Source organism: Somniosus microcephalus, chromosome 31, assembly GCF_052327205.1.
Source record: "Somniosus microcephalus isolate GS21.2 chromosome 31, FLI_Smic_1.0, whole genome shotgun sequence".
NCBI classification, from domain to species: Eukaryota; Metazoa; Chordata; class Chondrichthyes; order Squaliformes; family Somniosidae; genus Somniosus; species Somniosus microcephalus.
In genome coordinates, this window is record NC_141017.1 from 9,969,060 (window position 1) to 9,996,755 (window position 27,696).

At 49.4% G+C, this 27,696-nt stretch overlaps 2 protein-coding genes across 2 annotated transcripts in view; both read right to left on the reverse strand.

Moving 5' to 3' along the window:
• Window positions 1-5,266: 5,266 nt before the first annotated feature.
• On the reverse strand, window positions 5,267-21,621 carry LOC147097570 (uncharacterized). The gene is made up of 5 exons (XM_085971518.1): window positions 21,441-21,621; window positions 21,180-21,260; window positions 17,043-17,194; window positions 6,483-6,595; window positions 5,267-5,497 (listed from the first exon to the last, which is right to left on the reverse strand). Exons 3-5 carry the CDS (start codon window positions 17,097-17,099, stop codon window positions 5,350-5,352), a joined length of 318 nt encoding a protein of 105 aa, XP_085827644.1. The 5' UTR covers window positions 17,100-17,194; window positions 21,180-21,260; window positions 21,441-21,621; the 3' UTR covers window positions 5,267-5,349.
• LOC147097571 (uncharacterized) overlaps window positions 21,097-27,696 on the reverse strand; it is a 43,188-nt gene continuing 36,588 nt past the window's right edge. The window contains exons 9-10 of the mRNA XM_085971410.1: window positions 22,503-22,577; window positions 21,097-21,260 (exon numbers count right to left, since the gene is read on the reverse strand). Of these exons, the coding sequence (XP_085827536.1) occupies window positions 21,097-21,260; window positions 22,503-22,577 (239 nt within the window). The remainder of the gene's footprint in view (window positions 21,261-22,502; window positions 22,578-27,696) is intronic.

Sequence of the window (27,696 nt, forward strand, 5' to 3'; positions counted from 1 at the left end):
AGGAAAGGGAGGTGGGGTTGCTATGTTAATCAAGGATGGATTCACTGCAATAGTCAGAAATGATATTGGGTCAAAGGATCAGGATAGTGAAACAGTTTGGGTGGAGATAAGGAATAATAAGGGGAAAAAGTCACTAGTCGGCGTAGTCTATAGGCCTCCTAACAGTTGCAACTCTGTTGGTCGGAGTATAAATCAGGAAATAGTTGGGGCCTGTAATAAGGGAACAGCTATAATTATGGGGGATTTTAACTTTCATATTGACTGGACTAATCAAATTGGGCATGGCAGCATTGAGGAAGTGTTCATAGAGTGTATTAGGGATGGGTTCCTTGAGCAGTATGTAACTGAACCAACCAGGGGGCAGGTAATCTTAGATCTGGTCCTGTGTAATGAGACAGGATTAATAAAAAATGTGCTAGTAAAGGATCCCCTTGGAATGAGTGACCATAATATGGTTGAATTCCAAATTCAGTTTGAGGGTGAGAGAGTTGGATCTCAAACCAGCGTACTAAGCTTAAATAAAGGAGACTATGAAGGTATGAGAGTAGAATTGACTAAAGTGGACTGGGAAAACAGATTAAAGTGTAAGACGGTACAAGAGCAGTGGTCTACATTCAAGGAGATATTTCACATCTTTCAAGATAAGTATATTCCGCTGAGGAAAAAGGGGAGTAAAAGAAAAGACAGCCATCCGTGGCTTAGTAAAGTAATAAAGGATAGTATTTGACTGAAAACAAGGGCATATAAATTAGCCAAATCTCGTGGGAGGATAGAAGATTGGGAAGCATTTAAAAGCCAGCAAACAATAACTAAAAGATTAATTAAGAAAGGGAAGATAAATTATGAAAGTAAACTAGCAAAAAATATAAAAACAGATAGCAAGAGTTTCTACAGCTATATAAAAAGAAAAAGGGTGGCTAAAGTGAACGTTGGTCCCTTAGAGGATGGGACTGGGAAACTAGTGGTGGGGAACATGAAGATGGCAAAGACGCTGAACAAATATTTTGTATCAGTCTTTACAGTAGAGGACACTAAAAATATCCCAACACTGGACAAACAGGGGGCAATGGGGGGGGGGGGGGCGGCGGTGGAGCTAAACATGATTAAAATCACTAAGGAGATGGTACTCAGTAAAATAATGGGACTTAAGGTGGATAAATCCCCCGGACCTGATGGCCTACATCCTAGGGTCTTGAGAGAAGTGGCGGTAGGGATTGTGGATGCATTGGTGATCATTTTCCAGAACTCCCTGGACTCAGGAAAGGTCCCGGCAGATTGGAAAACTGCTAATGTAACACCCTTATTTAAGAAGGGAAGTAGACAAAAAGCTGGAAACTATAGACCAGTTAGCCTAACATCTGTGGTTGGCAAAATGTTGGAGTCCATTATTAAGGAAACAGTAACAGAGCATTTGGATAAACATAATTTAATAGGACAGAGTCAGCATGGTTTTACGAAGGGGAAGTCATGTTTGACAAATTTGCTCGAATTCTTTGAGGATGTAACATACAGGGTGGATAAAGGGGAACCAGTGGATGTAGTGTATTTGGACTTCCAAAAGGCATTTGACAAGGTTCCACACAAAAGATTACTTATCAAGATAAAAAATCACGGGATTGGGGGTAATATACTGGCATGGGTGGAAGATTGGCTATCTAACAGAAAACAAAGAGTTGGGATAAATGGTTCGTTCTCGGGCTGGCAATCAGTAACTAGTGGTGTTCCGCAGGGGTCAGTGCTGGGACCCCAACTCTTTACAATCTATATTAACGATTTGGAGGAAGGAACCGAGTGCAACATATCCAAGTTTGCCGACGATACAAAGATGGGAGGGAAAGCAGTGAGTGAGGAGGACATAAAAAACCTGCAAAAGGACATAGACAGGCTAAGTGAGTGGGCAGAGATTTGGCAGATGCAACATAATGTTGGAAAGTGTGAGGTTATCCACTTTGGCAGAAAAAATCAAAGAGCAAGTTATTATCTAAATGGAGAGAAACTGCAAAGTTCTACAGGACAAAGGGATCTGGGGGTCCTGGTGCATGAAACACAAAAAGTTAGTATGCAGGTGCAGCAGGTGATCAGGAAGGCCAATGGAATCTTGGCTTTTATTGCAAGGGGGATGGAGTATAAAAACAGGGAAGTCTTGCTGAAGTTATACAGGGTATTGGTGAGGCCACACCTGGAATACTGCGTGCAGTTTTGGTTTCCATATTTAAGAAAAGATATACTTGCTCTCGAGGCGGTTCAGAGAAGGTTCACTCGGTTGATTCCAGAGATGAGGGGGTTGACGTATGAAGAAAGGTTGAGTAGGTTGGGACTCTACTCATTGGAGTTCAGAAGAATGAGAGGCGATCTTATCGAAACATATAAGATTGTGAGGGGGCTTGATCGGGTGGATGCGGTGAGGATGTTTCCACTGATGGGTGAGACTAGAACTAGGGGGCATAATCTTAGAATAAGGGGCAGCCATTTCAAAACTGAGATGAGGAGAAACTTCTTCACTCAGAGGGTAGTAAATCTATGGAATTTGCTACCCCAGAGAGCTGTGGAAGCTGCAACATTAAATACATTTAAAATGGAGATAGACATTTTCCTAGCAGATAAGGGAATTAGGGGTTACGGGGGGAGGGCAGGGAAATGGACGTGAGTCTAGATTCAGATCAGCTATGATCCTATTGAATGGCGGAGCAGGCCCGAGTGGCCGTATGGCCTACTCCTGCTCCTATTTCTTATGTTCTTATGGTCACAATTACGGCATCTCTGAGATCCCCTGGCATGCTCTCCTCCTTCCAGATAAGAGAAATGAGTTCATGAATTCGCGCCAGTAGTGCTTCTCCGCCATGCTTCAGTGCCTCGGCGGGGATTCCATCTGCTCCTGAGGCCTTGATGTTCTTCAGTTGTCGGATGGCCTTTTCAACCTCATGCCGGGCTGGGGTTGTGCCGAGATGGTGGCGGGTAGCATGCTGTGGGATGGAGTTGAGGACACTCGTGTCGAAGACAGAGTCGTGGTTAAGGAGATCTTCAAAGTGCTCCTTCCAGCGGGCACTGACTGCTTCCCTGACCTTGATGAGTACCTCTCCGTTCTTGGCTCGCAGTGGGGAAGGGCCTTCGGTACTTGGGCCGTAGATGGTCTTGGCTGCGCTAAAGAATCCTCAAATTCGGCTGCCCTCAAAAGTTTGTCACTATCCTCCGCCTGCTTCGCAACGACATGCAAGCCGTGATCCTGACCAACGGTTCCACCACAGACCCAATTCACGTACGAAAGGGGTCAAGCAAGGCTGTGTCATCGCACCAACGCTCTTCTCGATCTTCCTTGCTGCAATGCTCCATCTCACCCTCAGTAAGCTCCCCACTGGAGTGGAGCTAATTTACAGAACAAACGGGAAACTGTTCAACCTCCGTCGCCTCCAGTCCCGATCCAAGGTCGTCCCATCCTCTGTCGTCGAATTACAGTATGCAGACGATGCTTGCGTCTGCGCTCACTCGGAGGTCAAACTCCAAACCATCGTAAACACCTTCACCGAAGCATAGGAGAGCATGGGCCTTACACGAAACATCCGTAAGACAAAGGTCCTCTACCAACCTGCCCCCGCCACACAGTGCAGCCCCCCGATTATCAAAATCCACGACAAGGCCTTGGACAATGTGGACCACCTTCCATACCTCAGGAGCCTACTGTCAACAAGGGCAGACGTCGACGACAAAGTCCAACACCGTTTTCAGTGTGCCAGTGCAGCCTTCGGTCGCCTGAGGAAGAGAATGTTTGAATACCAGGACCTCAAGCCCGGCACTAAGCTCATGGTCTACAGGGCAGCAGTGATACCTGCCCTGCTGTATGCCTCAGAGACATGGACCATGTACAGCAGGCACCTCAAAGCACTGGAGAGGTACCACCAACGCTGCCTCCGCAAGATCCTGCAAATCCATTGGAAGGATAGGCGCACCAATGTCAGTGTTCTTGCTCAGGCCAACATCCCCAGCATCGAAGCTCTGACCACGCTCAATCAGCTCCGATGGACGGGTCACATTGTCCGCATGCCCGATACGAGACTCCCAAAACAAGCGCTCTACTCGGAGCTCTGGCACGGCAAGAGAGCCCCAGGTGGGCAGAGGAAACGCTTCAAGGACACCCTCAAAGCCTCCTTGAAAAAGTGCAACATCCCCACCGACACCTGGGAATCCCTGGCCCAAGACCGCACAAAGTGGAGGAGAAGCATCTGGGAAGGCGCCGAACACCTCGAGTCTATTCGCCGGGAGCAAGCAGAAGCCAAGCGCAAGCAGCGCAAGGAGCGCATGTCAACCCAAGCACCCCACCCACCCAACCCTTCAACCACTGTCTGTCCCACCTGTGACAGAGACTGTAGGTCCCGCATTGGACTAATCAGCCACCTGCGAGCTCATTTGTAATGTGGAAGCAAGTCATCCTCAGTTCCGAGGGACTGCCTAAGAAGAAGAAGCTGTGGCTGACCAAACTCATTTCACACAGTCAGTGGGGACCTCCATCTCTCGAGAGGTGGGCTTGAACCCAGGCCCCCCACAGAGGTGAAAGGCCCAGAGTCCAACCCACTTCAACACCTCATTCTCCTCAACGCATTCTTCAACAGAAATTACCCTTCGTTCACATTAATCCCGGGAAAGGGAGGGGGTGAGGGGGAGGAGAAGGAGGGGTGAGGAGGAGGGAAGGAGGAGGAGGATGGAATGAGGGGGGAGGGGGAGAGGAGGAGGAGGGGATGGGAGTTGGAGAGGAGGAGTGGGATGAGGATCGGGGATTGTGCGGCTGCACCTCAACAAGTTTTAATCTCTTTTCCCACTTGCCCCTTCGCTCGGGCTGAGGCATCTCCATTGTCAGGAACCCTCTAGTGTCATTCTTCATGTGTTGCGCCATTGAGTGTCTTCTGGCTATTCGATTGTGTGGGGCATCGCAGCCGAGCCTGCTCCTGGTTCTGGTCCTTACCCACTTCCCTGGGTTTAGGGGATGGTGATGGATCGCAAGAACGCTGCTCGATTTACCTCCACTCACCAGCCAGAGGTACTGAGGCCAACCGTAGCACCCAGGGCGACAGAGATTCCCAGCACTGACCTCCCTCGCCTTGATACGCTTCCCCCTCCCCCTCCCCACAAATCCCCACCCCACAAATCCCCACTCCACAAATCCCCACCCAACCCCTTCCCCTCCCCACAAATCCCCTCCCCACAAATGCCCCCCCTCCCCCTCCCCACAAATCCCCTCCCCACAAATCCCCCCTTCCCCCTCCCACTCCCCATCTTTCCCACTTTGAGCTTTGTTTGTTACTACCATTTCCTGCAGCACCTTCAGCAGAGCCAGTGTCGGCACATTGTCACTTCTGGTTAATTCATGAAATATGAAAACGAGGGTCGTTCACAGATCCATTTATAGGTGTTCGCGCATCTGTCATCATTCCACTGTCCGTTGTTGAATGTGTGAGCGCAGTGTTCGTCTTTATTTTTATTATTGGGCTCCCCGGGTGCCCAGAACCTGCAATGCAGAGAATGGCAGGAGAATCAACCAGAGAGCAAGGAGACGTGGCTCAGCCCAGGATTGTCGGCCTCGGTAGAATTGACCGAGTATTAACAAATGTTAAACAACCCATTTGTACGGGATCTAAGCTTTTGAAAGATGACAGATGCAATTTAATAATATTCAAGCTGCGTTGCATTGTGCTTTAACCGAAGGAATGTATCTGACAATTATCTGCCTCTCCATTTTCTGTGAAATAAGGAAAACATTCCCAGATCCTCAGTGGATAAATACTTAAAGGGGGAAAATGTTCAGGGCTGTGGAGAAAGAGCAGGAAGGTGGGACTAATGGAATTGCTCTTTCAAAGAGGAACAGGCTCGAGGGGCCGAATCCCCTCTTGGTGATCAATGGCCCCACTCCGGTCTTAGTTCCTTTATTCCCCTCTGACTCTCTCAATGCTTCTCCTGCAGGAACTGACTCATGCCCGGGTACAGTTCCATGGGCACCATTGCCGCCCATTGCCACACTCAAGTGACCATGTGCGAACCTAAACAGCGAGTGCTGGCAGGCTGTACAGCCAAGCCAGGTGTCCACGCGTGCACACACATTCCAGCAGGAATCACCGCTAAGTGATTAGGGGCAGGAATGCGGGCGGGTTTTCTTTGCTCCCGCCTAGCCCAGAGTCACAGCGATGAATCGTGCCTATACCTCCACCTCGAATAGGAATAGTGAATCTGACTCGGAGCAAGGATTGGAACCTGGGATTTTCCTGGTTCAGTGCCACACCAGCCTTGCAATGGAGGGCGTTCGGTCTGCTTTTTTGTAATTTTATCATGGAAAGCGGGCATCGCTGGCAAGGCCAGCATTTATTGCCCATCCCTAATTGCTAATTGTGGTGGTGAGCCACCTTCTTGAACCGCTGCAGTCCGTGCTTACGTAAAACCCTTCTCTGCTGTGAGTTGGGAGAAAGTGCGACCATATAGCAGCAACGTTTCAAACTTACGTTCCGGTAGTTTTACTGTCAGTCTCATCGACCCAGTGCCATTGCCCTTCCACAGTAAGGTCACTGAGCCCTATCCAGTGGCGCTGATTCTGTATGTTGGTGATCATAAAATTCTACAATAAAAAAAAATCAGCACATATTAACGTAAAAAGTGATCACCATCACAATATTTTAAAATGAACTAATTGTGTGGCGTTGCACACAGAAAGTCTTCGGGTGAAGTAGTGCTGGAGGGGTTTTGGACAGTGATTTGGTTCCTATTTTAGAATCTTATATTCTCTCCTTATTTTTATATATTTTCCATTTTAAATTCCTCTGTTCACATTTATAATGGAAAATGGCTATGTCAACTTTTCACGCTGTAATTACACCCTCCTGCCACTGGTCATGCTGCAGCGCCACCATTGCCAGCTGAGTGCAATTACAGCGTGATCTTGTAATTTTGTCTGATTATGCTGCTGCGAGGCATCTTGTGACATTTCACTATGTTAAAGGCGCTATATAAATGGAAGTTGTTGTTCGGCTAGGCAGGAAGGAACAAAATTGACAAGAATTCCTGTTCCAGATCATTAAACAGTGATCCCTGCTGGAATGTGTGCATGTGGACATCTGGCGGTGCTGCCGAGTAACAATATAAGAAATAGGAGCAGGATTAGGCCATACGGCCCCTTGAGCCTGCTCCGTCATTCAATAAGTTCATGGCTGATCTTCCAGCTCAGCTGCACTTTGCCGCCCTATCCCTTGATTCCCTTAGTATCCAAAAATCAATCTCAGTCTTGAATATACTCAATGACTGAGCCTCCACAGCCCTCTGGGGTAGAGAATTCCAAAGATTCACTACCCTCTGAGTGAAGAAATTTCTCCTCATCTCAGTTCTAAATAGCCGACCCCTTATTCTGAGACTGTGACCCTTAGTTCTATACTCTCAAGCCAGGGGCAACATCCAGAATCCTCTAAGGATTTTACACATTTCAATGAGATCACCTCACATTCTTCTAAACCCCAGAGAGTATAGGCCCATTTTACTCAATCTCTCCTCATAGGACAGCCCTCTCATCCCAGGAATCAGTCTAGTGAACCTTCGTTGCACTCCCTCTATGGCAAGTATATCCTTCCTTAGGTAAGGAAACAAAAACTGTACACATTACCCCAGGTGTGGTCTCACCAAAGCCCTATACAATTGCAGCAAGACTTCCTTACTCTTATACTCCAACCCCCTTGCAATAAAAGCTAACATACTATTTGCCTTCCTAATTGCTTGCTGTACCTGCATGTTAAATTTCTGTGATTCACGTACAAGGACACCCAGGTCCCTCTGCATACCAACATTTACTAATCGCTCCTCTTTTAAAAATAGCCTGTTTTTCTACTCTTCCTACCAAAGTGGATAATTTCAAATCCCCGCACATTATACTCCATCTGCCACCGTATGCCCAATCACTTAACCTGTCTATATCTCATTGCAGCCTCTTTGCGTCCTCCTCACAGCTTACTTTCCCACCTAACTTTGTATCATCAGCAAACTTGGATACAGTACACTCGGTCCCCTCATCTAAGGCATTGATATATATTGTAAATAGCTGAGGCCAAAGCACTGATCCTTGCGGCACCCCACTAGTTACAACCTGCCAACCCAAAAATGACCCGTTTATTCCTACTCTCTGTTTTCTGTCCATTAACCAATCATCAATCCAAGCGAATATACTACCCGCAATCTCATGAGCTCTAATCTTGTGTAACAACCTCTTGTGTGGCACCTTAAGAAATGCCTTTTGAAAATCCAAATGTCCCACATGCACTGGTTCCACCATGGCTACCCTACTAGCTACACCCTGAAAAAACTAATAGATTTGTCCTAACACAATTTCCCTTTCATAAAACCTTGTTGACTCTGTCCAATAATATTACAATTTTCTAAGTGCCCTGTTTCCATGCCCCTAATAAATAGATTCTAGCATTTTCACTACTACTGACGTCAGACTAGCTGGCCTATGGTTCCCTGTTCCCTCTTTCCCTCCTTTCTTGAATAGTGGGGTTACATGTGTTGCCTTTCAATCCATGGGGACTGTTCTAAAATTTAGGGGAATTCTGGAAGATCACAACTAATGCACCCACTATCTCTGCAGCCACCTCTTTCAAAACCCTAGGATGTAGGCCATCAGGCCCAGTGGATTTGTCAGCTTTTAGTCCCATTAATTTCTTCAGTACTTTTTCTTTACTAATATTAATCACTTTAAGTTCCTCACTGCCATTAAACCTTTGGTTCCTCACTATTTCCAATATGTTTTTGTGTCTCCTACTGTGAAGAGAGATTCAAAATATTTGTTTAACCTCTCTGCCATTTCCTTATTCCCCATTATAATTTCTCCTGTCTCTGCCTCTAAGGGACCCATGTTTGCTTTTGCTAATCTCTTTTTACATACTTGTAGAAACTCTTACAATCTTTTTCCATATTTCTTGTTAGTTTACTCTCATAGTCTATTTTCTCCCTCTATATCAATTTCATGGTAACGTTTGCTAATTTTTATAAGCCTCCCAATCCTCAGGCTTACTACTCTTTTTGGAAACTTTGTAAGCCTGTGCTTTTAATCTAATACTATCCTTAACTTCTCTAGTTAGCCAAGTTGGACCACTTTTCCAGTGGAGTTTTTATTCCTCAAGGGCATGTATGTTTGTGAGAATTATGTATTGTGCCTTTAAGTATTTGCTATTGCTTATCTACCTTCATATCTTTTAATCTAATATCCCAATCTACCTTAGTCAACTCACCGCTCATAACTATGTAATTGCCTTTGTTTAAATTTAAGACCCAAGTTTTGAGCTTAATCACATCACTCTCAAACTCCATTTGAAATTCTATCATATTATGATCACTCTTCCTTAGAGGATCATTCACTACAAGATTATTAATTAACCCTGTCTCATTTCACAATACTAGATCTAAAATAGCCTGTTCCCTGTGGTTCTCTTATGGTTGAATAGCTTGCCAACACTCACTGTTTAAGTTCACACATGGTCACTTGCATGAGGTAATGGGCCCATGGAACTGTATCCGAGAATCTACTGGAATTTTTTGAGGATGTAACTGGTAAAATAGATAAGGGAGAACCAGTGGATGTGGTGTATTTGGACTTTCAGAAGGCTTTCGATAAGGTCCCACATAAGGGGTTAGCGTGCAAAATTAAGGCACATGGGATTGGGGGCAAGGTATTGACTTGGATAGAGAACTGGTTGGCGGACAGAAAGCAAAGAGTTGGAATAAACGGGTCGTTTTCCGAGTGGCAGGCAGTGACTAGTGGGGTACCGCAAGGATCGGTCCTAGGACCCCAGCTGTTCACAGTATATATTAATGATCTGGACGAGGGAATTAGATGTAATATCTCCAAAGTTGCAGACGACACAAAGCTGGGTGGGAGGGTAAGCTGTGAGGAGGATGTCGTGAAACTCCAGTACGATTTGGACGTTCTTGCCATGGCAAATGCACTATAATGTGGATAAATGTGAGGTTATCCACTTTGGTGGCAAAAACAGGAAGGCAGATTATTATTTGAATGGCAATAGATTGGGAGAAGGGGAAGTGCAAAGAGACCTGGGTGTTATTGTGCACCAGTCGCTGAAGGTAAGCATGCAGGTGCAGCAGGCGGTTAAGAAGGCAAATGGTATGTTGGCCTTCGTAGCAAGAGGGTTTGAGTACAGGAACAAGGATGTCTTGCTACAGTTGTACAGGGCCTTGGTGAGACCGCACCTTGAGTATTGTGTGCAGTTTTGGTCACCTTACCTGAGGAAGGACGTTCTTGCCATGGAAGGAGTGCAGCGAAGATTCACCAGGCTGATACCTGGGATGGCAGGAATGACGTACGAGGAGGGATTGTGTCGATTGGGCTTATACTCACTGGAGTTTAGAAGATTGAGAGGGGATCGCATCGAAACCTATAAAATTCTGTCAGGTCTGGACAGACTAGATGCAGAAAGGATGTTTCTGATGGCCGGGGAGTCCAGAACCAGGGGTCATAGTCTAAGGATAAGGGGTAAGCCATTTAGGACTGAAATGAGGAGGAATTTCTTCACCCAGAGAGTGGTGAACCTGTGGAATTCTCTGCCACAGATGGTGGTGGAGGCCAGTTCATTAAATATATTCAAGAAAGAGTTGGATATATTTCTTGAGGCTAAAGGGATCAAGGGATATGGGGAGAAGGCAGGGACAGGGTACTGAATTTGGATGATCAGCCATGATCTCATTGAATGGCGGAGCAGGCTCGAAGGGCCGAATGGCCTACTCCTGCTCCTATCTTCTATGTTTCTTTGAAAACCAACGTCAACAGTGGTGGGGCACTGATAACAACAACAATAACAACTTGAATTTATACATTTTCAGATCATAACCTCTGCCCCGATTCTTTTGGATGGCAGCTATTGATGATTCTGCTATTCCCATTTACACCTCTTCTAGACCCATCTTTTATTTCTTTACTTATCCCACTACCATCTCCTTTTGCCTTGCACCATCATCCCTTTTGTCATTTAATCTCTCCTGTCTTCCACTCTATCACAGACCTTCCTTTTTGCTTTTCCCTCCCCTGCTCCCTTTCGCTGCCTCTGTACTTGCTTAAAACCTGTTACATCTAGAACTTTTTCTAGTTCTGATGAAAGGTCATCGACCTGAAATGTTAATTCTGTTTCTCTCTCCACGGGTGCTGCCTGACCTGCTGAGTATTTCTAACATTGTCTGCGTTTAGTTCAGATTTCCAGCATCCGCAGTATTTTGCTTTTGTATTGCATTTATACAACGCCTTTAAAGTAGTAAAATGTCCCAAAGTGCTTCACATGAGCGTAAGCAGAAAAATTGGACGCATTAGGGCAGGTGACCAAAAGCTTGGTCAAAGAGGTCGGTTTTAAGGAGGGTCTTATAGGTGGAGAGAGAGTTGGAGAAGGTTATAGAAGGAATTCTGGAGCTTAGAACCTAGACAGCTGAAGGCACGACCGCCAATGATGGGGCAATGGAAATCAGGGGTGTGCAAGAGACCAGAATTGAATCGCACAGAGATCTCAGAGGGTTGTGAGGCTGGAGGGGGTTACAGAGATAAGGAGGGGTGAGGCCATGGAGGGATTTCAATTTAAGGGTGACAATTTCTGCAAACTTCTGCATCCCTTCATTTGCACCTGACTTTATGGCTACAGGGTGGGCTGTGTCCCATTGGCCACCTGCCAGCAAGCACCCATGGCCCTTTCTGGGTACACACATGCATATTTGACTCAAGGCATCATGTAAGGGCTCTTCCACCATGGGGGGCATGAGATGATCACTCAGGACATCATGTAACATCACTTCCCCTCCTTTCCCCTGCAGTGCAAGCTGGCGAGGATTCTCAAAGACCAGCTTCGCACCGGTGGAGGTCCTCCTCAAGTGGTCACTCTCACGGATCTCGAGGAGAGAGTCCACCAGATCCTTGGAGGACGTCTGAGTGGTCCTGTAACCACTGCAGCTGCCGACCCCATTGTCGACAGCGATGGTAAGGTCCTCACCTTTTACAGCTGTCTCCTTCCACTTGTTCCCCCTGCCGGCATGCTTTCTCACTGTGTAACCATGTCATAAACTTGCCGCAATCTTGCATCCCTTGCTGCCAAGCTGTCCTTTTGCTAAAGCCACTCTTCCACCTCCCTGCTTTCAGATGCTGCATCACCAGCTCGGGAGCCGGGCCCTCAAGCTGCCAGTGCCAGTGACTCCGGAGGCGATGGTCAGGAGGAAGCCGGACCATCCGTTCCAGCCTCAGGGGAGCCTACACATCTGGAGACTGGCACTGTCCGAAGCAATGGAAAGAACTGGCCAGGGCTTCTCCGAAGCACTGGCACCTGCCGCACAGGTCCTCACTGCTGCCACGCAGTCACTTGCGGGCCTCGTCCACACCCAAATTGAGGCAACGCGAACTCTCACTGCTGCCACCCTATCTGCATCAGGCAGGATCACCCCGGGCCCTTCCAGCACCACAGGAGGCCATGAATCTGTGGAGCAGTCGATTGTGGCGGATGGTCCGAAGCGGCCCCGTCAGAGAGCCAGTGTGTCGCCCGACGATGGTGCAGGTGTCCTCTCTCGGCATGTGAGCATTGCTCATGCCACCACTGGAACGTCTGCAGTGCAGCTGCCACCACCTGCAGGGTACACTGCTTCCAGCCATGCCCAGCTGAAGCAGCCAGCTTCCACGCCCTCCAAGCCCAGAGGTCGTCCAGGCCGTCCCCCAGGGGCTTCTGTGCTTCCAGACACTCAGCAGGCGTCCCCCAGCCTTGACGCAGCCACTGGGGTGCAATTACGGAGGAGCTGCAGGGAGGGAAGGGGCCGACCTCAAAAGAGAAGTCGGTCTCCATCAAGGGGTCAACAGTAGGGGGAGGTGCTGAGACATCTCTTTTTTCGAATTCAAGGACCTCCACACCTGCTGTGATTGTTTGTCATGTTTTGGTTAGTCTCGCGGCTTTGCCAGAGAGTTATCTGTTAGTTAGTTAGTTATGGTTTCTGTTGACATGACGTTGTTATGCTGGAAGGAAGCACTTTTTGGAAAATAAAGATTTTTTTTTATTTACAAGGGAGCTCCTGACTCTTTACAATCATGGTGGTCTTCATAGGCTTTGTGCGAACCGAAGGGCGCGGATCCAATGACACCCAGCATTCCGTCAGAGGGGCCTAGAACCGAGTCCATATGAGCCTCTGACGGACGGCCCTTCCAGTTTCAGGAGCCCTCCCATCTTCCTCCTCCTCCCCCTCGTCTGCATGCTCCTCCTCCTCCTCCTCCTCCTCATCCGCCTGCTCTTCCTCCTCCTCCTCCTCGTCCGCCTGCTCTGCTGGACCTTGAGGGTGGGCTGGGTACGTCGAATGGCCAGGTTGTGGAGCATGCAGCAGACAACGACGATGTGCACCACTTGCTCCGGCGAGTACTGTAGGGCTCCCCCCGAATGGTCTAGACAACGGAAACGCTGCTTGAGCACACCAATTGTGTGCTCCACAATGTTCCTGGTCACCTGATGGCTGCTGTTGTAATGCTCTTCTGCCAGGGTGCTGGGCAAACGGAGTGGGGTCATGAGCCATGGGCAGAGAGGATAGCCCTTGTTGCCAAGAAGCCAGCCTCGTGGGTGAGCCGGGGCCTCAAAAAGGTCAGCCACTGAGGTCTGCCGCAGGATGAACGCGTCGTGGATGCTGCCAGGGAATTGTGCATTGTGCATTGGCATAGTGGTTAGCACTGTTGCCTCACAGCGCCAGGGACCCGGGTTCGAATCTGGCCTCGGGCGACTGTCTGTGTGGAGTTTGCACATTCTCCCCATGTTTGCGTGGGTTTCCTCCGGGTGCTCCGGTTTCCTCCCACAGTCCAAAGATGTGCAGGTTAGGTTGATTGGCTATGATAAATTGACCCTTAGTGTTAGGGGGATTAAATACAGGGGGTTACGGGGATGGGGTGGGATATGTGTTGGTGTAGGGGTTACGGGGATCGGGTGGGATATGTGTCGGTGCAGGCTCAATGGGCCGAAATGGCCTCTATCTGCACTGTGGGGTTTCTGTGATTTCTGTGATTTCTGTGATCATCTGCCGGTGGTCACAGACCAGTTGGACGTTGAGGGAGTGGAAGCCCTTGCGGTTGCGGAACTCCTCGGGATTCTGTACTGGTGCCCGCAAAGCCACGTGTGTGCAATCAATGGCCCCCTGCACCATGGGGAAGTCCGCAATAGCAGCGAAGCCCTGCGCGCGCTCCCCATGCTTCTCCAGGGTCACAGGGAAGGTGATTAATTCACGCCTCCTTCTATAGAGGGCAGCTGTCACTTGCCGGATGCAGCAATGCACCGCAAATTGTGATATATTAGCTATGTCCCCAGTGGCTGCCTGAAAGGATCCGCTGGCGAAAAAGTTGAGGGCAACAGTGACTTTGACGGCCACCGACAGAGAGGCCCTGCACCGTATACGTGGCTGCAGATCTTCAGCAAGCAGGTGGCACAGCTCAGTCACAACATCCTTACCGAATCTGAGCCTTCGCAGACACTGCTCTTCCGACATGGTAAGGTATGACACCTGCTGCCTGAAAACCCTCTCAGCGTATCGTCGGATTGGGCGACGTCCATTGCCCCTCCTCCTTCTGGCCAATCTCGGCCCTCTCTCCCGCCATTTCTGTGCCCATGCCAAATGTTCAGCCATGAGGATGTTCCCCTCCAAAGCAGCTCCCATTGTTATGCCAGACGAGCAAGACGCAGTAATCTGTAACATTCCAACTCTTCCGGACAGGGCTGAAGGTCCCAAGTCTCCGAAGGTTCAATGAGAAGATTACTGTCCCACTGAAGGTCAGCAACTCTCTCCAGCAATGATCAGAATGGCCAGGCCAAATGGCTGCAGCTTTTATACTAGTGCTGTCCCCTTTAAATAGCGCCCCCCGAGTGCGAGAAGGACCTGGAAACGTTCCATCCAACTGTCACTAATAGCGCCAGGCGGAAAGGTTGCGGGCGCAACCGAATATCCGGTCCAGGGCGCCAAAAAGGCGTTGCACACTGAAATGACGTCATGATCTGCCTGCACTCGCGGGCGCGTGCTGGCACTAAAAGGCTACTCGATATGGCAGGTGGCGCTAGATTTACTGCGCCCGTCCGGAAATTGGGTAATGCCCCAATTCTCGGGCTCTTTAGGCGCTAATCGCTGGCGCAACCAACCGAATTTCTAGGCCATAGAGTTATACAGCACAGAAAGAGGCCCTTCGGCCCATCGCGTCCGCGCCGGCCATCAAGCCCTATCTAATCTAATCCCATTTTCCAGCATTTGGTCCGTAGCCTTGTATGCTATGGCATTTCAAGTGCTCATCCAAATGCTTCTTGAATGTTGTGAGGGTTCCTGCCTCTACCACCCTTTCAGGCAGTGAGTTCCAGATTCCAACCACCCTCTGGGTGAAAAAGTTTTTCCTCAAATCCCCTCTAAACCTCCTGCCCCTTACCTTGAATCTATGCCCCCTTGTTATTGACCCCTCTACTAAGGGGAAAAGTTCCTTTCTATCCACCCTATCTATGCCCCTCATAATTTTGTACACCTCAATCAGGTCCCCCCTCAGCCTTCTCTGCTCCAAGGAAAACAACCCCAGCCTGTCCAGTCTTTCTTCATAGCTGAAGCGCTCCAGCCCAGGTAACATCCTGGTAAATCTCCTCTGCACCCGCTCCAAAGCAATCACATCCTTCCTATAGTGTGGCGACCAGAACTGCACACAGCACTCCAGCTGTGGCCTTACCAGCGTTTTGTACAGCTCCATCATGACCTCCCTGCTCTTATATTCTATGCCTCGGCTAATGAAGGCAAGTATCCCATATGCCTTTTTAACCACCTTATCCACCTGTTCTGCTGCCTTCAGGGATCTATGTACATGCACACCAAGGTCCCTCTGATCCTCTGTCTTTCCTAGGGTCTTACCATTCATTGTGTATTCCCTTGCCTTGTTAGTCCGTCCAAAATGCATCACCTCACACTTTTCAGGGTTAAATTCCATTTGCCACTGTTCCGCCCATCTGACCAACCCATCTATATCGTCCTGTAGCCTGAGGCTTCCCGCCTCGCTATTTACCACCCCACCAATTTTTGTGTCATCTGCGAACTTACTGATCGTACCTTTTTCATTCACATCCAAATCATTAATGTAGACCACAAACAGCAAGGGACCCAGCACCAATCCCTGCGGTACCCCACTGGACACAGGCTTCCAGTCACAAAAATAACCTTCCACCATCACCCTCTGCCTTCTGCCAGTTTTGGATCCAATGTGCCAAGGCACCCTGGTTCCCATGGGCTCTTACCTTCCTGACCAGTCTCCTATGTGGGACTTTATCAAAACCCTTACTGAAATCCATGTAAACCACATCCACTGCACTACCTTCATCCACACACCTAGTCACGCTCTCGAAAAATTCAATCAAATTGGTCAGACATGATCTTCCCTTGACAAAGCCATGCTGGCTATCCCTAATTAATCCCTGCCTCTCCAAGTGGAGACCAATTCTGTCCCTCAGAATTTTTTCCAATAATTTCCCTACCACTGATGTTAGGCTCACTGGCCTGTAATTCCCTGGTTTATCCCTACTACCCTTCTTGAATAATGATACTACGTTAGCTGTTCTCCAGTCCTCTGGCACATCCCCTGTGGCCAGAGAGGTTTTGAAAATTTGTGTCAGAGCCCCTGCAATCTCCTCCTTTGCCTCACATAGTAGCCTGGGATACATGTCCAGGGTGAGAGAGAACAATGGTGCCCTTGTGCCCATTAAAACCAAAGGTGAGGGTGGGATTAGAAATGTGGTGAATGGAGGGGCAATGGCTGGACAGTTGGGAGTTTGATAGTGCCGTTGTAAATGACTTGGGGCAGAGATTTTTCCAGGGGCGGACACAGAAGTAAATGGGGTTGGAAGGGGGAAAGGGGATGTGAGTGGAGAGCGATACAAGGAAGTGATCAGAGATAGCCTCCTACGGGGTGGGTCACTGACGACCAACAGGGTTGGGGGTAGAAGTTAGACGGGGGAAGGCCGTTGGTGGTGCCCCAGCGTGCGACTGCAAATCCTTACCTGCTCCTCTTTAGTGTCAATGACTATGAGGTGGGACCGGGTGGAGAAGCAATGCATGTTAGCTGCATGCCAGTCCCTCACAGATGATGAAAAGTAGTAACATTTGCCTCTGAAGTACTTCCAGCCAGTGGCACAAGGTGTACATTGGGAATCTGTAAAACAGTACAAATAGTTACTCTGTGGAACATTATTTCCACGGCTTGTTCATTTCATTTCCCTTTATTACACGGGAGAAAGCAGTGCGCTGTGCAAGCTCGGTGGTGTAGCTGGTGTCCTAAACTCACTCAGGTTTCTCAATACAAAACTATCCCCTCTAACCAGCCACTGAGGGGGTGAATTGGGTATCGCCTCATTTGGGGCGCTAGCTTATGAAATTTTGAAAATTTAGCGCCAGGCACTAAGGATTCTGAACTTCTACTAGATTGGGTGTTAGCACCCCAGGAAGGAAGTGAGGCGCTAAATCAAGCGCTAATGACCTCAGTGGGGCGCGACAGGGGCGCTACCAGCAGAACGCTGCTGAATTTCAGGTGCAATGAATTCAGCAATGATCCTTCACACTGGTTCCTTCCAGCTCTTCAAGGGGAGGTTGCATCACTGTGTAGATGCTTGTTGCTGGCTTCGAGGTGACCTACGAGCGAGTGAATCCATCGATGGATACGGCTGTTCCCACTCCCAGGGAGAAAGCTTGTCGGTTCACAGATGTGGCATTGGAGGCTGGAGTGGAGCGAAGGAGGTTGATGCTGTTCCTGGCCACTGGAAGGAGGCCATCGCTTCAGGTGTTCAGGGCAATGTGGAGGGAAGTGGCCCAGGAGGTCTCGGCCAGTAGTGTGGTGGAACGCAGCCTGACAGTGCCACAAGAAATCAACAGCCTCACTCGGGTGGTCAGGGTGAGTACATGCTTCAACACCTCCTACATACCAGCATCTGAACCTCAGTCTGTGCACACTGCACAAACAACCACACCCCCACCACTCATCCACCAAACATCTTCACCGACTCAAACTCACATCCACATCTCACGCCTTGCCCACAATCACAGCTATTCAATGACAGCAGGCATATCGCCCAAACACATAGCTGGACTCTGACTCAAACACATTTGTTCCTCTTGCAGGCCAAGGTGGCCCACAATAGGAGGGAGCAGCAGAGAACAGGCAGGGGTGATGCGCAGCTCCAGCAGCTCTCAGACCTGGAGGAGCGAGTGCTGCGACTCATTGGGCAGCAGGTGGTAGGCGGTGTGGCCGTCGGCGATGTCGATCCTGATGGGGCCAAAAACGGTATCTTCAGCCCCTCTCATCTCATCCCACTTCCCCCTCACACCACAAACCTTTCTCACTTTCCACCTCCTGAGAATGTCTGCGTTCCTTGCTCCCTTCCTGCCCCCACTGCCTTCACCTTAATGCGAGTGTTGTGCCTTTATGCTTTCAGTGAATCAGCAACCAGATGATCAGCCTGTCCCTGAGACCCCACTGAGAGTGAGGAAGGAGAAGAGGAGGAGGAGCAAAGCAGCGCGTCACTGCATCTCTCACCCGCAGGCACCACCTCAGATACTGGCACTACGCGATCTTTAGAGGCAAGTTTAGTAGAGGGGTCTGCACTGGGTGATGCACCAGGGACGAGTGGGCTGCAGCAAGGCCAGGGGGAAAGGGTAGCTCCGGAGTCAGCTCCCCAGAGGGTGAGTTCGCACACAAGTTCTACTGCACAGGACTCAGATGAGGAGCTTGATGGGGAGGCGTTCACAAGAAGGGTGATGGGCATACAGACGGAGATGAGAGGTGCAATGGCAAGGGTGCCCAAGAGCCTCTCAGCAATGGTAAGGAGCATGGAGGAGTCCACCTCCAACATTGCAGGGCTCTGCGCACACCATGGAGACCATCATTTCCACTGTGCAGAGGATAGTGGACTTCCAGAGAGACCGTGGGGACCCAGACCTCATGCCGCGTGTCATGGGTGATGTGGCAGCTTCCATTGCAGCACAGGCAGAAGCGATGCAACGTCTTAGTGCTGTAATGCAGTCACTGGTTGCTGCCATCGAGTCTCAGACTGCTCTCATACAGTCTCGGCTTGATGCCACGCAAGCTCTGACTGCTGCCATCGTCACTGGGTTCACCACAGTCCACCAGGGATCTCACGGTGTCGCAGCAGGCCAGCAATCTGTGCTCCAGCAGATTGGTAGGGATGCTGTGGTGCTGCCCCGGGGGACTGGAAGTGGGTTAGTAGAGCAGGAACCTATTGTATCACTCAGGATGACAGCATTCCTGATCCCATCACTGCCACTCCGCCATTGCCCTTGTCGCTGCCTGTTATCCAGCCAGCCCAGACTGCTGCCGCCCAGCCTGAGATGGTGCAGTCTACAGCCAGGCTTTCCAGGCCCAGAGCTGGTTGAGGGCGTCCTGCAAGACCATCTGTAGTCTCTGGCACTGACACTCAGCAGCCTTCCACCAGCCCTGCTGCAACCACTGGGGAGACACAACGTAGGAGGACTAGATTAGGAAAGGGGGCTGTAAAGAGGGGGGGCAAGGGTTTGCACAAGGGTGATTAGTCAATATTGTTGTTGTATATATTTGGGTAATGGTTTTTGATAAATTTATTACTGGAATGTTGCAGATTTGGTGCTGTGTCTCATTTCAGTTCTGGGGTGTGGGACAGAATCACAAAGTGAGGGAATGATGGAGACGTGCTCAGCAACCGGAAAGAGGCCTCGAAGCCACTGGAAACAAAGTCTGATGAGGCGGTCAGGGACCGAGCTTGTAAAATGCTGAATGAGTGGCTGCCTCCTCCGTCGCTGCTGTTCGTCCTCCTCCTCCTCCTCCTCCTCCTCCTCCTCCTCCACTTCCTCCTCCTCATCCTCCTGCTCCTCCTCCTGCTCCTCCTCCTGCTCTTGCTCATCCTCCTCCTCCTCCTCCTGCTCATCCTCCTCCTCATCCTCCTCCTCCTCCTCCTCCTCCTGCTCATCCTCCTCCTCATCCTCCTCCTCCTCGTCCTCGTCCTCCTGCTCGTCCTCCTGTTCGTCCTCCTTGTCCTGCTCCTCCTCCTGAGGTGGTGGAGCTATGCTTGGTAGCTATGGCTGCGCTCTCATGATGGTCAAGTTGCGCAGCATGCAGCAGACGATGATGAAGTGACAACTGATCAGCCGAGTACTGGAGGGCTCCTCCTGAGTGGTCAAGGCAGCGGAAGCGTTGCTTGAGCTCCAATGTGTCCTGGTCAATATTTATCCCACAACCAACATCACTTAAAAATAGATTATCTGCTCATTATCACATTGCTGTTTGTGGAAGCTTGCTGTGTGCAATTTGTTGCTGCGTTTTCTACATTACAACAGTGGCTACTCTTCAAAAGTACTTCATTGACTGTGAAGCACTTTGGGACATCCTGAAAGGCACTATAGAAATGCGAAGCTTTTTTAATTTCTCTCTCTATAACCTTTAAATTCTTGTAGCAGATCTGGTCAGTCAGTTTCTGAGACCAATCCTGCGAGGTTTTACTGAGCAGTTTAACTGCTGGGCGGGACTCCCGTCTCGCACATTTAAAGCAGTAATGATGTCCGTGGACCCCAATTTTCAGATATGATCACCTGCCCCTGTTTCCGGTGGGTGTCTTCCTCACACATTCCAGTTCAGCGCTATAAATGGTGGTCATCGCGCCCAGAGTGGGAGCGACGCGGTTAGTCGGTTTTCGCGATGTTAACCACTCACTTGCCCGGTTCCCGCTGGGCAGGCAGGGTTAAAATCAGGGCCACTGACTCCAACCAACAGCAGCAAGAGCAGATTAACTTCTCCCTCATTTGTAGTTAGTTGGAGCTTGCTGTGCACAAACCAGCTGCTATGTTCAACCGCGGAACATAATAAGCCCCATTACAAAGTGATTCATTGGCTGAGAGACACTTTGGGATGTCCCGAGTGCCTGATAATGCACTCTAACTCCAGCCTCATTGTTTCATTCTCTTCAAACCCAAACTTGGGGGTCATCACTCGATTGGCCTCGTCTTCTCAGCAGCTCTTGACAAAGGTGATGGTGTTGGGTGCTCAGGGCCTTGGCCCTTCACACAGGTTTCTCAATAATGAAATGGCAGCTTTCCAGCAATGACCCGGATTATTTCATTGATCCGACTCTCTGGAGTCTCACGCTGGCTCTTACCTGATGGGTTCAGGCACAACTTCTTGCGGAGATTGTCACCGTCTTCCTGCAGCAACGACACATTCCTCGATATTTCAGCATCTGATCAAGAGCAATGGGAGTCAATGAGCCATTCTGGTAATGTAGTGACCGAGGGATCAGACGGACACAGTGGGGAATGTGTGGGGGGGGATTTGGGAGGGGTGAGTGGGTCAAGGGAGATCAGAAAAGTATATTAAAAGAATATGGAAACATTTGAATTGTGATAAATCTCAGACTGACCATTTCTCTGGAGGCGAGAGATGTCTTGTTTGAATGTATTCTCAATCGCTGCCAGGTTTGTTGAACACTCAGTGCCTAAAAATAGGAAATGTGATGAATTATACGGACAAGTTAAAGATTCTACAGAATCAGGGCACTGTCTCCATGGGAACAGAATAAATAATAACTCACTGAGTGTACAATGTTGTTATAACTTCTGCTGAAGCCTGAATTAACCTGGTGGCATCGAATTTAGAGCCACGGTCACATTGACAGCCACAGGCAAGGCGGGCCTTGCCCTGCTTTGACCCTGCAGTTGTGGCGACAGCAGTTGGCCATTTTCAGTTACTATCTCCGTGGTGAAGCAAAGACGACTCATACACGGGTGCTCACTGAAGCTGAGGTAAGAGAATTCTTCCCTGAAGACCCTGGGTGGATATGGCCACCTGCTGAGAGCCCTGCTCCCCCTCCTCCTCCTCCCTCTTCGAGCAGCTCATCCTGCTCTGTGTAGCCTCTCTTCATTCTCCCTGTCATGTCCTATATCGAGAGGAAGCACGACCAGGCCACCCATGCTTGGAGACAGCTACTTTGTGCAATATATTATAAGAAGCACAGAGAGGACTGCAAGAGTAGCCAGACCACTCCCTGTAGATTAATGAAAGTTTCAACAACTCTAGAAATCTTCCAAAAAGAAGTCAACCAGCAGTCAGAAGAAATAATCCAGCAACTAAACTGTAAGTACTGCATGATCCCTTTAAATAGCACTGGTGGGGAATTCTTCATGCCATTTAACATCATGCTCAGCTGAGCGAGGTTAAGGGCGTTGGCTGGAGTGTGGAGTTGTAAAACGGCTTCAAAACAGCGTTGCACACTGATTCCTGTCATGACCTGCCTGCTTTGCATGCTGCCGGAAGTTGTTAGGCGCGTGCAAACCCCTTTACCAAGATGGTGGCCTGTGCACTTCCTATTGGATATGTGTGCACCTCTTGGACCACATTTTGGAAGCTTAGCTGCCCATGCACCACCTAAAAAAAAAGCACAACACAGCCCACTTTAACCTAAATTGCATTTAAAATCACTTACTCGATATCTCCAACTCAGAGAGATTCTTCTGTAACTCGCGGTCCCGTCGTTCTAATTCAGCAACAGCTTCTGAAACTGCAACAGACACAGATTAGAAACATTGCTGGGGAATGGGGATGGTGATTCGTGCTGGGGAAGAGATGGAGTTAGTGATGGGGAATGGATAGAGTTAGTGATGGGGAAGGGATGGAGTTAGTGATGGGGAAGGAATGGAGTTATTGATGGGGAAAGGATGGAGTTAGTGATGGGGAAGAGATGGAGCTAGTGATGGGGAAGGGATGGAGTTAGTGATGGGGAAGGGATGGAGTTAGTGATGGGGAAAGGATGGAGTTAGTGATGGGGAAAGGATGGAGTTAGTGATGGGGAAGGGATGGAGCTAGTGATGGGGAAGGGATGGAGCGAGTGATGGGGAAGGGATGGAGTTAGTGATGGGGAATGGATAGAGTTAGTGATGGGGAATGGATGGAGCTAGTGATGGGGAAGGGATAGAGTTATTGATGGGGAAAGGATGGAGTTAGTGATGGGGAAGAGATGGAGCTAGTGATGGGGAAGGGATGGAGTTAGTGATGGGGAAGGGATGGAGTTAGTGATGGGGAAAGGATGGAGTTAGTGATGGGGAAAGGATGGAGTTAGTGATGGGGAAGGGATGGAGCTAGTGATGGGGAAGGGATGGAGCGAGTGATGGGGAAGGGATGGAGTTAGTGATGGGGAAGGGATGGAGCTAGTGATGGGGAAGGGATGGAGTTAGTGATGGGGAAGTTTTGGTGATTCGTGCTGGGGAAGGGATGGAGTTAGTGATGGGGAAGGGATGGAGCTAGTGATGGGGAAGGGATGGAGTTAGTGATGGGGAAGGGATGGAGTTAGTGATGGGGAAGGGATGGAGTTAGTGATGGGGAAGGGATGGAGTTAGTGATGGGGAAGGGATGGAGTTAGTGATGGGGAAGGGATGGAGTTAGTGATGGGGAAAGGATGGAATTATTGATGGGAAGGGATGGAGTTAGTGATGGGGAAGGGATGGAGCTAGTGTTGTGGAAGGGATGGAGTTAGTGATGGGGAAGGGATGGAGTTAGTGATGCGGAAGGGATGGAGTTAGTGATGGGGAAAGGATGGAGTTAGTGGTGGGGAAGGGATGGAGTTAGTGACGGGGAAGGGATGGAGTTAGTGATGGGGAAATATTGGAATTAGTGATGGGGAAGGGATGCAGTTAGCGATGGAGAAGGGATGGAGTTAGTGATGGGGAAGGGATGGAGTTAGTGATGGGGAAGGAATGGAGTTAGTGATGGGGAAGGGATGGAGTTCATGATGCAGAAGGGATGGAGTTAGTGATGCGGAAGGGATGGAGTTAGTGATTGGGAAGGGATGGAGTTAGTGATGGGGAAGGGATGAAGTTCATGATGGGGAAAGGATGGTGTTAGTGATGGGGAAGAGATGGAGTTAGTGATGGTGAAGGGATGGTTTTAGTGATGGGGAAGGGATGGAGTTAGTGCTGGGGAAGGGCTGGAGTTCGTGATGGGGAAGGAATGGATTTAGTGATGGGGAAGGGATGGAATTAGTGATGGGGAAGGGATGGAGTTAGTGCTGGGGAAGGGATGGATTTAGTGATGGGGAAGGGATGGAGTTAGTGCTGGGGAAGGGATGGATTTAGTGATGGGGAAGGGATGGAATTAGTGATGGGAAGGAATGGAGTTAGTGATGGGGAAGGAATGGCGTTAGTGATGGGGAAGCGATGGATTTTGTGATGGGGAAGGGATGGAGTTAGTGATGGGGAAGGGATGGAGTTAGGGATGGGGAAGGGATGGAGTTAGTGAAGGGGATGGGATGGATTTAGTGATGGGGAAGGAATGGAGTTCGTGAATGGGGAAGGGATGGAGGTAGTGATGGGAAGGGATGGAGTTAGTGATGGGGAAGGGATAGAGTTCATGATGGAGAAGGGATGGAGTTAGTGATGCGGAAGGGATGGAGTTAGTGATGGGGAAGGGATGGAGTTAGTGATGGGGAAGGGATGGAGTTAGTCATGGGGAGGGCATGGAGTTAGTGATGGTGAAGGGATGGAGTTAGTGATGGGGAAGGGATGGAGTTAGTGATGGTGTAAGGCCAGATTTAATGATGGGGAAGGGTTGGTTTTAGTGATGGGGAAGGGTTGGAGTTAGTGATTGGGAAGGGATTTAGTGAGTGATGGGAAGGAATGGCGTTACTGATGGGGAAGGGATGGAGTTAGTGATGGGGAAGGGATGGAGTTATTGATGGGAAGGGATGGAGTTAATGATGGGAAGGGATGGAGTTAGTGATGGGGAAGAGATGGAGTTAGTGATGGGGAAGGGATGGAGTTAGTGATGGGAAGGGATGAAGTTAGTGATGGGGAAGGGATGGAGTTAGTGATGGGGAATGCACGCAGTTAGTGATGGGGAAGGGATGGAGTTAGTGATGGGGAAGAGATGGAGTTAGTGATGGGGAAGGGATGGAGTTAGTGATGGGAAGGGATGGAGTTAGTGATGGGGAAGGGATGGAGTTAGTGATGGGGAATGCACGCAGTTAGTGATGGGGAAGGGATGGAGTTAATGATGGTGAAGGGATGGAGTTAATGATGGGGATGGGATGGATTTAGTGATGGGGAAGGGATGGCGTTAGTGATGTGGAAGGGGTGGAGTTAGTGATCGGGAAGGGATGGAGTTTATGATGGGGAAGGGATGGAGTCAGTGATGGGGAAGGGATGTAGATAGTGATGGGGAATGCACGCAGTTAGTGATGGGGAAGGGATGGAGTTAGTGATGGGGAAGGGATGGAGTTAGTGATGGGGAAGAGATGGAGTTAGTGATGGGGAAGGGATGGAGTTAGTGATGGGGAAGGGATGGAGTTAGTGATGGGGAAGAGATGGAGTTAGTGATGGGGAAGGGATGGAGTTAGTGATGGGAAGGGATGGAGTTAGTGATGGGGAAGGGATGGAGTTAGTGATGGGGAAGGGATGGAGTTAGTGATGGGGAATGCACGCAGTTAGTGATGGGGAAGGGATGGAGTTAATGATGGGGAAGGGATGGAGTTAATGTTGGGGATGGGATGGATTTAGTGATGGGGAAGGGATGGAGTTAGTGATGTGGAAGGGGTGGAGTTAGTGATCGGGAAGCGATGGAGTTTATGATGGGGAAGGGATGGAGTCAGTGATGGGGAAGGGATGTAGATAGTGATGGGGAAGGGATGGAGTTAGTGATGTGGAAGGGACATGGTTAGTGATGGGGAAGGGATGGAGTTAGTGATGCGGACGGATGGAGTTAGTGTTGGGGATGGGATGGATTTAGTGATGGGGAAGGAATGGAGTTCGTGAATGGGGAACGGATGGAGTTAGTGATGGGAAGGGATGGAGTTAGTGATGGGGAATGGATAGAGTTCATGATGGTGAAGGAATGGAATTAGTGATGGGGAAGGGATGGAGTTAGTCATGGGGAAGGCATGGAGTTAGTGATGGTGTAAGGACAGATTTAATGATGGGGAAGGGTTGGTTTTAGTGATGGGGAAGTGTTGGAGTTAGTGATTGGGAAGGGATTTAGTTCGTGATGGGAAGGGATGGAGTTAGTGATGGGGAAGGGATGGAGTTAGTGATGGGGAAGGGATGGAGTTAGTGATGGGGAAGGGATGGAGTTAGTGATGGTGTAAGGACAGATTTATTGATGGGGAAGGGTTGGTTTTAGTGATGGGTAAGGGATGGAGTTAGTGATGCGGAAGGGATGGAGTTAGTGATGGGGAAGGGATGGAGTTAGTGATGGGGAAGGGATGGAGTTAGTCATGGGGAGGGCATGGAGTTAGTCATGGGGAGGGCATGGAGTTAGTGATGGTGAAGGGATGGAGTTAGTGATGGGGAAGGGATGGAGTTAGTGATGGTGTAAGGCCAGATTTAATGATGGGGAAGGGTTGGTTTTAGTGATGGGGAAGGGTTGGAGTTAGTGATTGGGAAGGGATTTAGTGAGTGATGGGAAGGAATGGCGTTACTGATGGGGAAGGGATGGAGTTAGTGATGGGGAAGGGATGGAGTTATTGATGGGAAGGGATGGAGTTAATGATGGGAAGGGATGGAGTTAGTGATGGGGAAGAGATGGAGTTAGTGATGGGGAAGGGATGGAGTTAGTGATGGGAAGGGATGAAGTTAGTGATGGGGAAGGGATGGAGTTAGTGATGGGGAATGCACGCAGTTAGTGATGGGGAAGGGATGGAGTTAGTGATGGGGAAGAGATGGAGTTAGTGATGGGGAAGGGATGGAGTTAGTGATGGGAAGGGATGGAGTTAGTGATGGGGAAGGGATGGAGTTAGTGATGGGGAATGCACGCAGTTAGTGATGGGGAAGGGATGGAGTTAATGATGGTGAAGGGATGGAGTTAATGATGGGGATGGGATGGATTTAGTGATGGGGAAGGGATGGCGTTAGTGATGTGGAAGGGGTGGAGTTAGTGATCGGGAAGGGATGGAGTTTATGATGGGGAAGGGATGGAGTCAGTGATGGGGAAGGGATGTAGATAGTGATGGGGAATGCACGCAGTTAGTGATGGGGAAGGGATGGAGTTAGTGATGGGGAAGGGATGGAGTTAGTGATGGGGAAGAGATGGAGTTAGTGATGGGGAAGGGATGGAGTTAGTGATGGGGAAGGGATGGAGTTAGTGATGGGGAAGAGATGGAGTTAGTGATGGGGAAGGGATGGAGTTAGTGATGGGAAGGGATGGAGTTAGTGATGGGGAAGGGATGGAGTTAGTGATGGGGAAGGGATGGAGTTAGTGATGGGGAATGCACGCAGTTAGTGATGGGGAAGGGATGGAGTTAATGATGGGGAAGGGATGGAGTTAATGTTGGGGATGGGATGGATTTAGTGATGGGGAAGGGATGGAGTTAGTGATGTGGAAGGGGTGGAGTTAGTGATCGGGAAGCGATGGAGTTTATGATGGGGAAGGGATGGAGTCAGTGATGGGGAAGGGATGTAGATAGTGATGGGGAAGGGATGGAGTTAGTGATGTGGAAGGGACATGGTTAGTGATGGGGAAGGGATGGAGTTAGTGATGCGGACGGATGGAGTTAGTGTTGGGGATGGGATGGATTTAGTGATGGGGAAGGAATGGAGTTCGTGAATGGGGAACGGATGGAGTTAGTGATGGGAAGGGATGGAGTTAGTGATGGGGAATGGATAGAGTTCATGATGGTGAAGGAATGGAATTAG

Coding starts and splice junctions, on each gene's coding strand:
- LOC147097570 (XM_085971518.1), bottom strand. CDS start 17,099: ATGCATTGCTTCTCCACCCGGTCCCACCTCATAGTCATTGACACTAAA. Junction 6,596..17,042: donor TTGACACTAAAGAGGAGCAG/GTAAGGATTTGC, acceptor TTTTTATTGTAG/AATTTTATGATCACCAACAT. Junction 5,498..6,482: donor GACAGTAAAACTACCGGAAC/GTAAGTTTGAAA, acceptor TCTGCATTGCAG/GTTCTGGGCACCCGGGGAGC.